We start from the raw sequence: 11,071 nt of genomic DNA, 5'->3' as shown, positions 1-11,071 counted from the left end.
TTTTTTTTTGGCAAGGCTTGGCGGGCGTGCACGGCGCGCGCGACATTGGAGGTGCGCTGGAGCTGGTATCGGAGGCGAGGGCGCTGGGCTTGTGTGCCGTCTCGAGAGAAAGGCGGTCGTCGAGAGAGAGGTGTCATGGAGGTGCGAGGCGTGGCGAGGCGGGCGAGGGCAGACGGGCTGCCTTTTTGCGGGACTTTTTGATGCGCAGAGGATTGGAAAGGGAGAGCGTGACGGCAGCGAGTGCAAGTGAAAAGTGGGAGGCGCGCGGCGCGGACGCAGCCGAGAAGAGCGTTTGCGGGGCCAAGACAGACGAATTGAAGAGTGCCCTCTGCCCTTTTGCGCCACTGAGACCCGCTGAGAAAGGGGGGGGGGGGGGGCGAGACACGGCGCCACAGCGAAGACGAGGCTGATTTTGGAGGCTTTCTTCTTCTCCCTCGGTTGCAAAAGCGCTCGTTTGCTTGAGAGAGCAGCGTCTCCTTTAGATCTTGGTGCTCATCGAGCGCAAGCCCTGCAGCGTGACGGGCGCCGCCGGCTTCTCTCTCAGCTGTCCGAGCGTGGCGTTTGCCTTGTGCTTCTGGGCGCTGCTGCTGCTGCTGCGCGCCGAGCTCTTCTTGTTCTTCTTTGGACGCAGCTCCGCCAGCGGAGCCCGCGGGTTTTCAAAGCCCAGACTCGGCGGCGCCGTGCCCTCGGCAGCTGCGGCGCGTGCGGCGATGGAGTCGGCCAGCGCGGCGTCGACGTCGAGTGCGGAGAAGGGCTGCGTGTGCGTGGTGGCAGCAACAGCGGGCGAAGCCATGGCTTGTTGGAAGGGATAGATGGCGATGCGAGCGGCATCAAAGACGCCGCCCGTGACGTAGGCGTCGGCATTGAGACGCTCGCGCACCTCCTCGAGGGACTGTGGGCAGGGCAAAGGGGGGGGGAAGGGAAAGAAGAGGGTGAGGGGCTGAGAAGAAGGCAGTGGAAAAGGACGGGCTGTGAGGCTGGACCCCCCCCCCCCCCCCCGACTCACCTGTGCCTTGACGAGAAGCGCACTGCCGGCCATGGCGCCCTTGGGCCCCTCGGGACCCAGCTGTGCGAAGTCGCGCGAGAGCAGAGCTCCGCCGAGTACTGGGGGGCAGGTGGTGGGGGGGGGGAAGGGTGGTCAGCCGTGATGCGCGAGCAAAAAGGGGCCAGGCGGGCTCTTTCTGATCTGTGATACCCGGCGCGACACGGGGTATGGCAAGGCGCCCCGACGACGACGAGGGAAGCCCTCGGAGCACGCCCTAGACTGTTTATGCACGCGAGAAAACGCCGTGTGCGGGGGCCCTCTCACGCGTGGTGCGGCCTCTCTCGAGAGGACTCACCAATGGTGCCGTGCTGCTTGCCGACGCGCGCATCGGCCAGGTGCTGTTCGCGCACGGCCATGCGCCGCTCTAGCGCGCCCGGCGCAGAAGAGTCGTGCGCCACGACGAGGTAGGTGTTGAGCGCGAGGGCCTGCGCCGGCGACAGGTGCGGCGAGCGCGTCCAGGGCAGACGCAGCAGAGACGAGGCACGCATGGCCATTGGCGACGCTGGTGTGTGTTGGGGGAGAGGCAGGAAGAAGGCAGTAGGCAAACGAGTAGCTGAGCTGGTCTCCGGTGCGGCGTCTGCTGAATTTGGTGGATGTGGAGAGGAAGCAGGAGGAGAGGCAAGGCTGACGAAAGCTTGGGTGCGGGGAAGGAAAAGGCTCGCGTGAGCGCGCGGGCGAACGCGGTGCGCTTTCAAGCCGCTGAGCCGCCGGCGCCTCGCTGACCGAAGCACCGCACGCGCGCGCCGATAAAGACGCGCGCCGTGGAGGCGCACAGCCGCGCGCGGTGCCGAGATTGCCGTGCCCTGGCCGGCGGCAAGCCCCCTTCGGCCGCGCCTCGGTGCGGCGGGGCCCTTGACGACGCAGCAGCACGCAGCGCGCGGCACGCGCAGCCGGCGCGGATGACGCCTTTGGCGCGCGTGAGCGGCCGATAAGAGAACGGGCGCGGCGCGGCGCGAGGTGGGATGCTGCGGCTGGCGCTGCTGCGGAGTGCGGGCTGCGGCGAGGGGAGGGCACGGAGAGGGGGCGCGCAGAGGAGGCGCAGAAAGATGGGCGCGGCTCCGTCATCTCATCGGCCTCCGGGGCATGGCCGCAGCAACCCCTCCCACACACCCGCTTGCCCCCCCCCCCCCCCCCCGCATCCAGCTTGCTCACGGCCGCAGCTCAACAGGGCCCGGCAGCGGGCGTCGGCGCGGCGGGGGGCGGGGAGGCGGGGCGGCGGCCCTGGGGGGGGCACACACACAAGCCGCACACACTGCGCGCGCACGGCTCGCCTACCCTCCGCCTCGCCTCGGCGTCGGCACGCTCGGGGGGTAAAGGGCGTGCCCAAGTGGTGGCTCGATGCGTCCCACCGCAAGCAGCACCCAGGCAGAGAGGGGCATTTTGCAGCGCTGCTCGTTCGGAACGCGGCGCGCGCGGCTTCTGCCTCACTGGAACCTGCACGCTGCGCCCGCTGAACCTAACCTGCTCTGGCTGAGGGGCGCTTGAGGGGGGTTGCTGTGAAGCGTTGAGAGATGACAAGGGGGGCGCAGAGCTGGCCGGGCAGAGGACAGAGAAAGGCGCCCTCTCTTCCTGCATGGCTGGCACCCGCTGTCCACACGCGCTTCCTGGCACCCTTCGGAGGCCCTCGAGAGAGATGAAGGTTTGCAGTTTTCCCGTCGCCGACACACACGAGTAGTAGTAGCTACAAGCGAGAGACAACAACATGGGGCTTACTCCTGCACCTCCGTCTCAAAGTCCCTCGCGAGCCATGTCGCCGCGACGTCGGCCATCTCTCGGCCATGCTTCAGGCAGAAGGCATGCGGCGTGTCCAGCTCACACACTGTGCTCGTCAGGCTCGGCCACTTTGCTCCCTCCTCTGCGGCGGGAGCTGCAGTCTTGAACAACAGGCGCCGCGCCACGCCGTCGCCGCGTTCGTCGTCGGAGGAGGAGGAAGAGGCGGCGACTTCCGTCAGGGAGCCGTCATCTTCCGCTTCCTCTTCGAGCTCGAGCTCAGTCGACTCTGCGAGGCTGGCGCCATTGGGCGTCGAGGAGGTATGCACGACGAGAGCAGGCGCCGCCGCCGCCGCGGCGAGCCTGCGCGCAAGGCGGCGCGGCGAGGCCGCCGCCACGGGGATGCGCGAGGGCGTCGGACTGGAGGCAGTCTTGCTATGTCCCGCGCCGCCACTTGTGCTGCCGCCATTGCTGCCACTGACACCACCTGTCTTTGCCTCTGCTCGACGACGCAGCGAGAGGAAAGAGGACATGCGCCGAGCCACGGGCTTGGCTTGCAGGCAGGAGGGCTGGAGTGGAGCAAGAGATTGCAGGCTGAGCTCCGACTCGACTTGCGTGCGAATCCAGGAGGGCGTCCATTGATCCTGCTCCCCAGGAATTCAGCGATGCAACGCCCCCATCACGCGACGGGGCGACAGAACGGGCAACAACCAACTCACTTCTTCTCCCCTTGCCCAATACGCCCTGACGAAGCCGCGCTGTCCCAGTGCCGCGACGGCGCTCTTCGTCTCCTCCCTGACCTTTCTGATCGTCGACATCTCCTCTCGCCCCATCGACAGCGCGTTTCGCACCGCACCTGGCGCTCTTAGGAGGCGCGCAGTGGCACGCGCGCCTTCCTCTGGCTGTCGCAGGAGCGTGCGCAGGAGGAGGTGGAGGAGAAAGAGCGGAAGAAGCTGTAGGATGGAAAGCAGCGGGTAGATCAGAGGGTAGGAGACGCTGGTGAACAGCGGCTGTTCGACGACGACGGACCTTCATTAGCCTTGACGAGAGAGTCAAGAGAGAGAGAGAGAAAGGGGGCTGGACTGGACATGAAAACTCACACGAAGCTTGCCCGCATTTGGAGTCTTGCCGATCCACGCCACCGTCGGGAAGAGCAAGTGCACGGCATTGACTGCCTCTGGCCGCTGTTTGAGCGCCTCGAGCGCGATCCATGCGCCCACGGAGTGGCCGATCAAGACCACCTTGACCTCCTGGCTCGGATGCGAGGCGCGGATCGAGTCGAGCAGCTGCACCTGCTGTGCGATCTGGTCTGCGAGACGCGTGGAGCGCTGAGAGGCCGCATGGCCGCGGTGCGAGACGCAGAGTGAGGAGAGGCGGCCTTGCAGTAGAGGCGAGCACTGCAGTGTGCGCAGGTACGTCTCGCTGCCAAGAGAGAGAGACGGAAACACATCAGAGACAGGCCCGCGCAAAAGCCCCAGCAAAGCTGCAACGCGGGCGGGCGGGCGAGCGGCGATCGTGCCCGGGAACTCGATGGCACGAATGCTGGCGCCGCCGCGTGCACGAGAGCAGCGGCGCGCGGCTCGCACTCTGCATCTTCCGGCGCTCGGCACTCTAAGTTCTCTCCATTGCCTCTGTCCACAGCAAGGCGCCACTCACTAGTAATCCGCGACGCCCGGGTTGCCGCAGACGAAGAGCACGAAGACGCGCGGCCCCAGTGCGCTCAGCGCAGGCAGGTACAGCGCGGGCGAGCCGCCGATGGCGGGACGCAGCGGCGCATCGAACAGCGCTGCGAGCGACGGCGCGGCGGCAGCCGAGGCGCTGCATGGTACAGAGGAGCGCGAGAGAGACATGGGCTGCTGAAGGTGCGCCGCGCGCAGCAGGCGAGCACAGAGGTGGAGGGAGGGCGCAGGGAGAGACGTGGGCAAAGTCGCAGCGCTCGATGCATGTGACTTGTGCGCCCCTCCTCCTGTGTATGGAAAGGGAGGAGCGGTGAGAGGCGGCCAGCGGTACGCGATGAGAGCGGCTGGGAGGTGCGCAGGTGAGCAAGGGGCGGTGGTGGAGAGAAGGCAAGCAGGAGGCGCGCGAAGAATGCCCCCCCCCCCCCCCCGGCCAGAGACGCGGCACCACGCGGGGGCGCGGACGTCATCGAGCGGCTTGCGCGGGGCGCGCGTCTTGTTCCGCGGCTTTGGCCCTCCCGCCGCAGGCCGCTTTGCTGGCTCGCCTCTCTCTCTCTCGAGCGCAGTCCGCTCGCCTCGATTCCTCTCCACGTGCCACACAGCACATCTCTGCAAGGACACACGAATGGCATTGCGTGCGCCCGGCCCCATCTTTGCCCGGCAGCGCGCACGTGGGGGGCAGCGCCAGCAAACGGGTCTAGCCCGAGGCGAGGCGCTTGAGGCCGTCGAGCGAGCCGTTGAAGATGTCGCTGTCGCCGCCCGCGGCGAACGAGTCGCTGTTCTGCCAGATGGTCTGGTACGGCCATCCTGTGTGTGTGCGTGTCAGCATGCAGCGGGCACAGACGGGGAAAGCAAAGAAAGCGGGGCGACGCCGCCCCCCCCCCCCCCCCCCTGCCTGTCAAACTCACCGCCCGGAATCGTCCCCGGTCCGCTGGAGCTGTAGCGCGCGAGCACGAGGGGGCTCGTCGAGCTGAACGCATCACTGTTGCCCGTGCACGTGCGCCACCAGTCGTTGGTCGTGTAGATCATCGGGTAGCGCCCCGTCTTGCTGTAGTACGTCGACGTGAAGCTCCGGATCCAGCTGACCATGGCGCTTTGCGAGAGGCCGTAGCAGGAGTTGCTGTTCTTCGCCGGGTTGTACTCGAGGTCCACCATGCCCGGCAGCGTCTGTTGCGAGAAGTAGCGCGGCAGGGCGTCACACGTCAGTACTTGGCTGCTCTGCATCTTGCATCTGGCTCGCAAGTGCGCGAGGAGGCTATACTCACGCGGCCATCGCCACTCCAGCCGCCGCCGTTTGCGAGGAAGAAGTTGGCCTGGGCGGCGCCGCTGCTCGAGTCGGGGTGGGCAAAGTGGTAGGCGCCGCGGAGGAAGCCGGCGTCGGTGGCGCCGCTGTACTGCCTGCTGAAGCTGGGACTCGTGTACGACGTGCCCTCGGTCGCCTTGATGATGACAAACTTGGCGCCTGCGTCGGCGGCCGACGCGTAGGAGAAATTGGGCTGGTAGTTGCTGATGTCGCAGCCTTGCACTGTGTGACAGGAAGGAGCGTCAAGGAAGAGGCCCGAAGAGGGCAAAGAGAGGGATCAGGAACACATACCGCCAGAGGCACGCTTCTCGGGCGCAGGCGCGGCAGCGACGAGGCCGAGAGTGACGAGCGGCAGGAGGGCGGCGAGCTTCATGGTGTCGTGCTGGCGTTCGTTTGCAGGTGGCTTGATGCGTCTGTGCTGCTCTGAACAGCGCCAAGGGGGAGTGCCAGGACGCCCTCTTATACCCCCTCGCGTCTCTCTGCAGAGACTTGGCTTCAGCGTCGACGGCGAGCTGGAGCGCCGTCGTGGGCACGAGCACATGCGGAGGCCACACGTTGCCCCCTGCACCGTCGTTGGCCGGCGGCCAACTCTGCTGGCTTGCCTGCACCAAGCTTCTGAAGCCGTGCGGCGCCTTGAGCACGCCTCACCCACCGGCGCGGCACATGCACCTGCACGATGCGCTGGAGGTGCTCGGGTCTATCGTCTAGCCTGCGGCATCCTCGGGCGGCGCAGCGTGCAGCGGCGGCGGCGGCCGCGCGTGGACCGGCGGCACGGCACGGCCGGCGAGCGCGGCGCGGCGGGCGCGGATCTCGCTTCGCCGCCGCCGCCGCCGCCACGCTACGCTAGCGTGGGGCGCACGTTGCGCGCGCATGCGCCGCCACGCCAACCTTCGGCCGCTCGCGCGCGTGGCGTGGAGCGTGCTCTTTGTCCGAAGCGAGCTCGCAGCGCTGCAGCTCGCCTTGGTGCGCGAAGGAAAGGGAAGCCGAGTGCTTCGGGACAGGCGCTGGGCATGGAGGCAGAGGGCGGTGCAGAGGAGGGAAGCGGTGCAGCAGGCAGAGCAAGCGGCGCGATGCAAGGCAGCATCTGGTCCGGCTCGGAGTCGCGCGCGCCCTTGCGTGCTGCCTGGCCTGTGCGCCGTCCAGATCCGCGGATCCAAGAAAGCACACCTTGGTTCTCCCCCACGTCCTCGCCTCGCTCTCGCCTCGCTCTCCTCTCGCCGACGCTGGCGGCGCCTCGATCCGCGTCACTTCGCAGCAGTGCTCCACGCGACCACGGCGCGCCCAGTCTGGCGCAGCCATGAGCGACGTCAGCTCCGCGTCGCTGCCGCCGCCTGCGCCCGACGCCGGCATCGCCTCTGCCTCGACGCTCGCCTCGGCCGCCGCCGTGCGCGCCACGCTCGCCTCGCTCGCCGCGCACTCGGCGTCGCTCGATGCGCATCTCGCCCAGCTCCTCGGCGCCGCCGCGCCGCGCGTCGCGGCGGCGCGCGCACGCATCGCACACACGCAGCCGCAGGTGGCGCTCATCCTCGAGGAGGCCGGCGTGCTGCAGAGCCGCCTGGCAGACACCTCGGCCAACGCCGCGCGCATCAGCGAGGCCGTGCGCCGCCTCGACGAGGAGCAGAGCCGCATCGACGTGGCGGCGCGCTGGGCACAGCGCACCGCGGATCTCAGAGTGAGTGGCGGCGCTGCGGCGGCGCGCCAGCGAGGGCTGACGAGGAGTGGTTGCGCGCAGGCGGCACTGCATTCGCTGGCATCGGCCATTGAGCAGGCCGACTGGGACGCAGCGACGCGCCATTGCATCCGCGCCATGAGCATCGACGCAGACATCCTCGGCTCCGACTTTGCCGCGGCCGTGGTGGTGCGTATGCAGGCCCCTGCTGGCCTTGGGCAGCGCCTGACGCCCCCGTGCAGCCGTCGGCCGAGCTTCCCCTCGCGCCTCCTCAAACGCTCCTCTCGCTGCGCGAGTCCTTACTCGAGGTCTTCTCACGGCGCTTCCGGCTTGCCACAGAGGCGAAAGACAGCGCTGAAGCGACAAGATACTTCAAGATGTTCCCTCTCGTCGGCTGGCGCAACGAAGGGCTGTCGGTCTACTCCGAATTCGCACGCGCAATGGTGCGAGAACGAGGACGAGTCATCGTGGATGCTCTCGTGGGCGGGTCAAGCACCTCGACGCATCATCATGCCTCGCTCCTGACGTCGCTCTTTGAGCACCTGGCGCTGCTCATCGACCAGCACCAGCCGCTCGTGGACCGCAACTACGGCCCGGGAGGCTTTGCGCTGGGCGTCATGCCGGGCCTGCAAGAGGAGTGCGATCGCCTGGGAAGAAGAGTGTGGGACGCTTGGTGGGATGAACGATTGGTGCCTCGCAAAGTGAGTCGCGCAATCAAGCCCTGAAGCCCTAGCTTTGCACTCACGCTGGCGGGGGCGCCGATCAGCTGGACAGCGCACGCTCGCACAGCTTTGCATACGTCGCCTCACTGGGCGCCAGTAGTCTCCGGGGACTCAGTCGAGGTGCTCCAGGACGCCCTGGTACGCCACTCAACGGAGGCGGGACAGGCACGGCCACCCCAGTAGAGCAAGAAGGTCCCGACGGCAAGGATGTCGACCGCCTCCTCACGGAACTGGCGGGCATGGCTGCACGCTGGGGCACGTATCAGCAGTTCCTGCAGGGTCGACTTGGCGCGGAGAACGGGACAGCAGCAGCAGAGGAAGAGGCAGAAGACAGCACTCAGCCGAGCGGCGTGCCTGCTTCGGCACTTGGCAAGCAGCTCGCAGACGGCCTGCAGAATGCCTACGTGCCGCTCGAGACGTGGTATCTGCGCATCAGCATCGAGAAGGCGAGTGGCTTTCACACCCGGTCGCTGCGCTCTTGCTGTCCCACTCATGCAATCGCCCACTGCAGGCACATCGACTAGACACACCCGACCTCTCCGCGCGCCCCTTGACCTCAAGCGTCCTCGACGATGTCTTCTACGTCCTCCGTTCCATCCTCGCACGCAGCATCTCAACGGCCAGCGTGGAGACAGTGGCGGCGATGACCAAGGCCGCACGCTGGGTGATGGACGAGGAATTCGTGCAGGCGATAGTGAGACGTATGGAGACGGTCTGGAGGGGCGTTAGCAGTAGTATGACGGTGGATGGACCGAGGAAAGAAGCGGCGACGAGGGAGATGCGCACCACCTTCATCGTGCGTAGCTCGGCTCGCTGGCTGTGTTCGTGGGCAAGCTGACGCCCCCTCCCCCTCCCCCTCCCCCCTTCCCGACGAGCAGGTCTACCTCAACGTCCTCTCCGTCTCGGCCGACTACACCGAACGGATACTGGCCGAACTCTCCTCGGAGCAAGTGCTCGGCGCAAGCTTTGCAGAGCGCGAGCTTGCAGAGGTTGCATCGATGGTGCAAGGCCTTGGCGTGCTCGTCACGCGCATCAAGAGTGCCGTTCGGGTACGTTGTCCTTACTCTCGCTTCGCCTTGGATGGGATGCAAGACACGCTGACGCGCCCCGCTCTCGCCGCCAACAGACGGAGATGGATCAGCTCTTCACGCAGCTGACGCGCGCAAGACTGCGGCCCATTCTGACAGAGGCGTACCGCGACGTCTCGTACTTGCTCGACGACGATGCGTTCTCCGAGGCAGAGTTCCAGGATCCGGTGCGACGGCGCTTCATCAAGGGCTGGGAGACGGTGCTTGCCGGGTACGAGGTGAGTTTGCGAGCGAGAAGCGGGCCGGTGGACTGCCCTCTGATCACGCGCCGGCGCAGGAGCTCTTCGTCGAGGCCAATTGGGAGGCATACTTCAGCCTCACGCTCGATGCGCTCGTGCGCTCGTGGGAGAAGCTGGCGATGGGCATGCGCTACACCGAGGTCAGTCCATACACACTTGCACCTCGTCTCGTCGCGCGGAGGCTCATCGCCGTTGCCCTTGCCACTTCACCCACAGCTGGGCGCCTTGCGCTTCGACAAGGACGTACGCACCATCTGCAGCTGGCTCGCCAATCACTCCAAGAGCGGCAGCGTGCGCGACAAGTTTGCGCGCCTGCAGCAAGTCTCTTATGTGCTCAATCTCGACGACGACGATCTGCCGGCAGAGGGCGCAGAGGCAGGAGCAGAGGCGCCGCGCGATTTGTATTCCGAGGCCGAGGCCGCTGGCATGGCCTGGCGCCTCTCCCCCGACGAGGTGGCAGCGCTTCTGCGGGACAATCGCGTGCGCGCCTGAGAGCGAGTGGAGAAAGCAGATGCACAGTCACCCTTGTCCCCCTGCGGCGAGAGATCTACAGGCAGAAGGCTGCCGGTGCCGTCTGCCCGCGAGAAGCGCAGCGAGGTGTCTGACAACATCGAGGCTCCGCGCAAAGGCGAAGACAACAGAGGAGCTTTGCGCGCAGCCGTCTTGATTGCTTGGCCAAAACCTGAAGCGTCTGGATTGCGCCTCGAGGCAGATGCTCTGACGTCCGCGACAGCTGGCTTTGCTGATGCGAGCGAGGAAGACAAGAAGCGCGCCATTGCGCGCTACCCCAAGTACACAACGGGCATCATTGCCTGCAGTGGACTAGCGCGCCAAGCGCCAGTCAGCAAGGCGCTCGAGCGCGCCGTGCAGCTGGAGGCAGACTGGCGCCGGCGCCTTAACAAGCAGGCACGCACGCTCGGCACAACAGACTGGGCCTTTAAGCTCGCCGTGCTTCACGTCGGCGACTACATGTTCATCGAGCGAGAAAGTCTTTCTCATTCCGCCACTAGCCGAAGGTTGCCCACGCGACTACTCCTGACGAGTCTTGCGCGCGTCCATCGTCTCAATGCCGCCTCGTCCTCCCTGCCCTTCCACGCCAAGGGCCTCAGCCGAGTCGGCCGTGCCGCTCCTCGCGCAGCCGCCGCCTTCTCCGCCGCCGCCAGCATGGCTTGTCTCTCTCTGCGCGCTTCAGGCGAGATGCCCATGCCTTGCCCGCGCTGCTTCTCGCCTAGAAGCGCCGCGAGCGTAGGCCGCTGCTTGTCGCCTTTGATCGGCGCGGCACGTTCTTGCGTCGCAGTCGGCGCCGAGGGAAGAGCATCCTTCTCCTCTTCCCACGCGGCAACAAAGGCGCCCCTCCCTCCTCGCGAGTAAAGATGAACAGGTGCCAGCCCTCGCGCGGCTCGTTCATCCACAAGCGCGAAGCGCGTCGAACTGCCTGGCGCGATGAACTGCGCCTCGAGGAGCACGCCTTCCAGCAGCCGCCGCAGCGCCCGCGCGCCGGTGCGCTTGTGTGCGGCTTGCGCTGCCAATGCTCGCAGCGCGCGAGAGGTGATGCGCAGCTCGACGCCGTACGCCGAGAAGAGGGCCTCGTACTCTTTCACGAGGGCGTGCCGCGGCTC

The 11,071-nt window shown here is 66.9% G+C and overlaps 6 protein-coding genes across 6 annotated transcripts in view; 2 read left to right on the top strand and 4 right to left on the bottom strand.

The window, feature by feature from the left end:
* Window positions 1–812, top strand: part of FA09DRAFT_342779 (ATP-dependent DNA ligase) — a gene marked incomplete at its 3' end in the record, with an annotated part of 4,887 nt that extends 4,075 nt beyond the window's left edge. The window contains exon 15 of the mRNA XM_025744557.1: window positions 483–812. Within this exon, the coding sequence (XP_025599599.1) occupies window positions 483–812 (330 nt within the window). The remainder of the gene's footprint in view (window positions 1–482) is intronic.
* On the bottom strand, window positions 524–1,720 carry FA09DRAFT_306051 (hypothetical protein; the record flags this gene model as incomplete). Its single annotated transcript, XM_025740522.1, has 4 exons — window positions 524–571; window positions 737–892; window positions 1,007–1,104; window positions 1,341–1,720. Coding segments are annotated over 3 exons (540 nt in total), but the record flags the coding sequence as incomplete, so codon positions are not given.
* A 1,034-nt stretch (window positions 1,721–2,754) lies between these two features.
* On the bottom strand, window positions 2,755–4,821 carry FA09DRAFT_359359 (hypothetical protein; the record flags this gene model as incomplete). Its single annotated transcript, XM_025745097.1, has 3 exons — window positions 4,412–4,821; window positions 3,856–4,177; window positions 2,755–3,324 (listed from the first exon to the last, which is right to left on the bottom strand). The coding sequence occupies exons 1-3, from the start codon at window positions 4,603–4,605 to the stop codon at window positions 2,755–2,757; spliced, it is 1,086 nt and encodes a 361-aa protein (XP_025599597.1). The 5' UTR covers window positions 4,606–4,821.
* A 307-nt stretch (window positions 4,822–5,128) lies between these two features.
* Window positions 5,129–6,107, bottom strand: FA09DRAFT_324871 (N,O-diacetylmuramidase; the record flags this gene model as incomplete). The annotated part of the gene is made up of 4 exons (XM_025741141.1): window positions 5,129–5,238; window positions 5,340–5,598; window positions 5,697–5,956; window positions 6,026–6,107. 4 exons carry the CDS (start codon window positions 6,105–6,107, stop codon window positions 5,129–5,131), a joined length of 711 nt encoding a protein of 236 aa, XP_025599596.1.
* Window positions 6,108–7,031: 924 nt separating this feature from the next.
* On the top strand, window positions 7,032–10,283 carry FA09DRAFT_355881 (COG4-domain-containing protein; the record flags this gene model as incomplete). The annotated part of the gene is made up of 9 exons (XM_025744850.1): window positions 7,032–7,406; window positions 7,467–7,592; window positions 7,646–8,104; window positions 8,170–8,575; window positions 8,650–8,921; window positions 9,004–9,174; window positions 9,252–9,431; window positions 9,491–9,592; window positions 9,669–10,283. 9 exons carry the CDS (start codon window positions 7,032–7,034, stop codon window positions 9,942–9,944), a joined length of 2,367 nt encoding a protein of 788 aa, XP_025599595.1. The 3' UTR covers window positions 9,945–10,283.
* A 139-nt stretch (window positions 10,284–10,422) lies between these two features.
* Window positions 10,423–11,071, bottom strand: part of FA09DRAFT_328727 (P-loop containing nucleoside triphosphate hydrolase protein) — a 2,838-nt gene continuing 2,189 nt past the window's right edge. Inside the window, exon 4 of the mRNA XM_025741888.1 lies at window positions 10,423–11,071. Within this exon, the coding sequence (XP_025599594.1) occupies window positions 10,448–11,071 (624 nt within the window). The 3' untranslated portion in view covers window positions 10,423–10,447.

Source organism: Tilletiopsis washingtonensis (genome assembly GCF_003144115.1).
Source record: "Tilletiopsis washingtonensis strain MCA 4186 unplaced genomic scaffold FA09scaffold_6, whole genome shotgun sequence".
Taxonomy (NCBI): domain Eukaryota; kingdom Fungi; phylum Basidiomycota; class Exobasidiomycetes; order Entylomatales; genus Tilletiopsis; species Tilletiopsis washingtonensis.
Note: the sequence above shows the minus strand (reverse complement) of the source record. Positions and strands in the feature narration are given on the sequence as shown.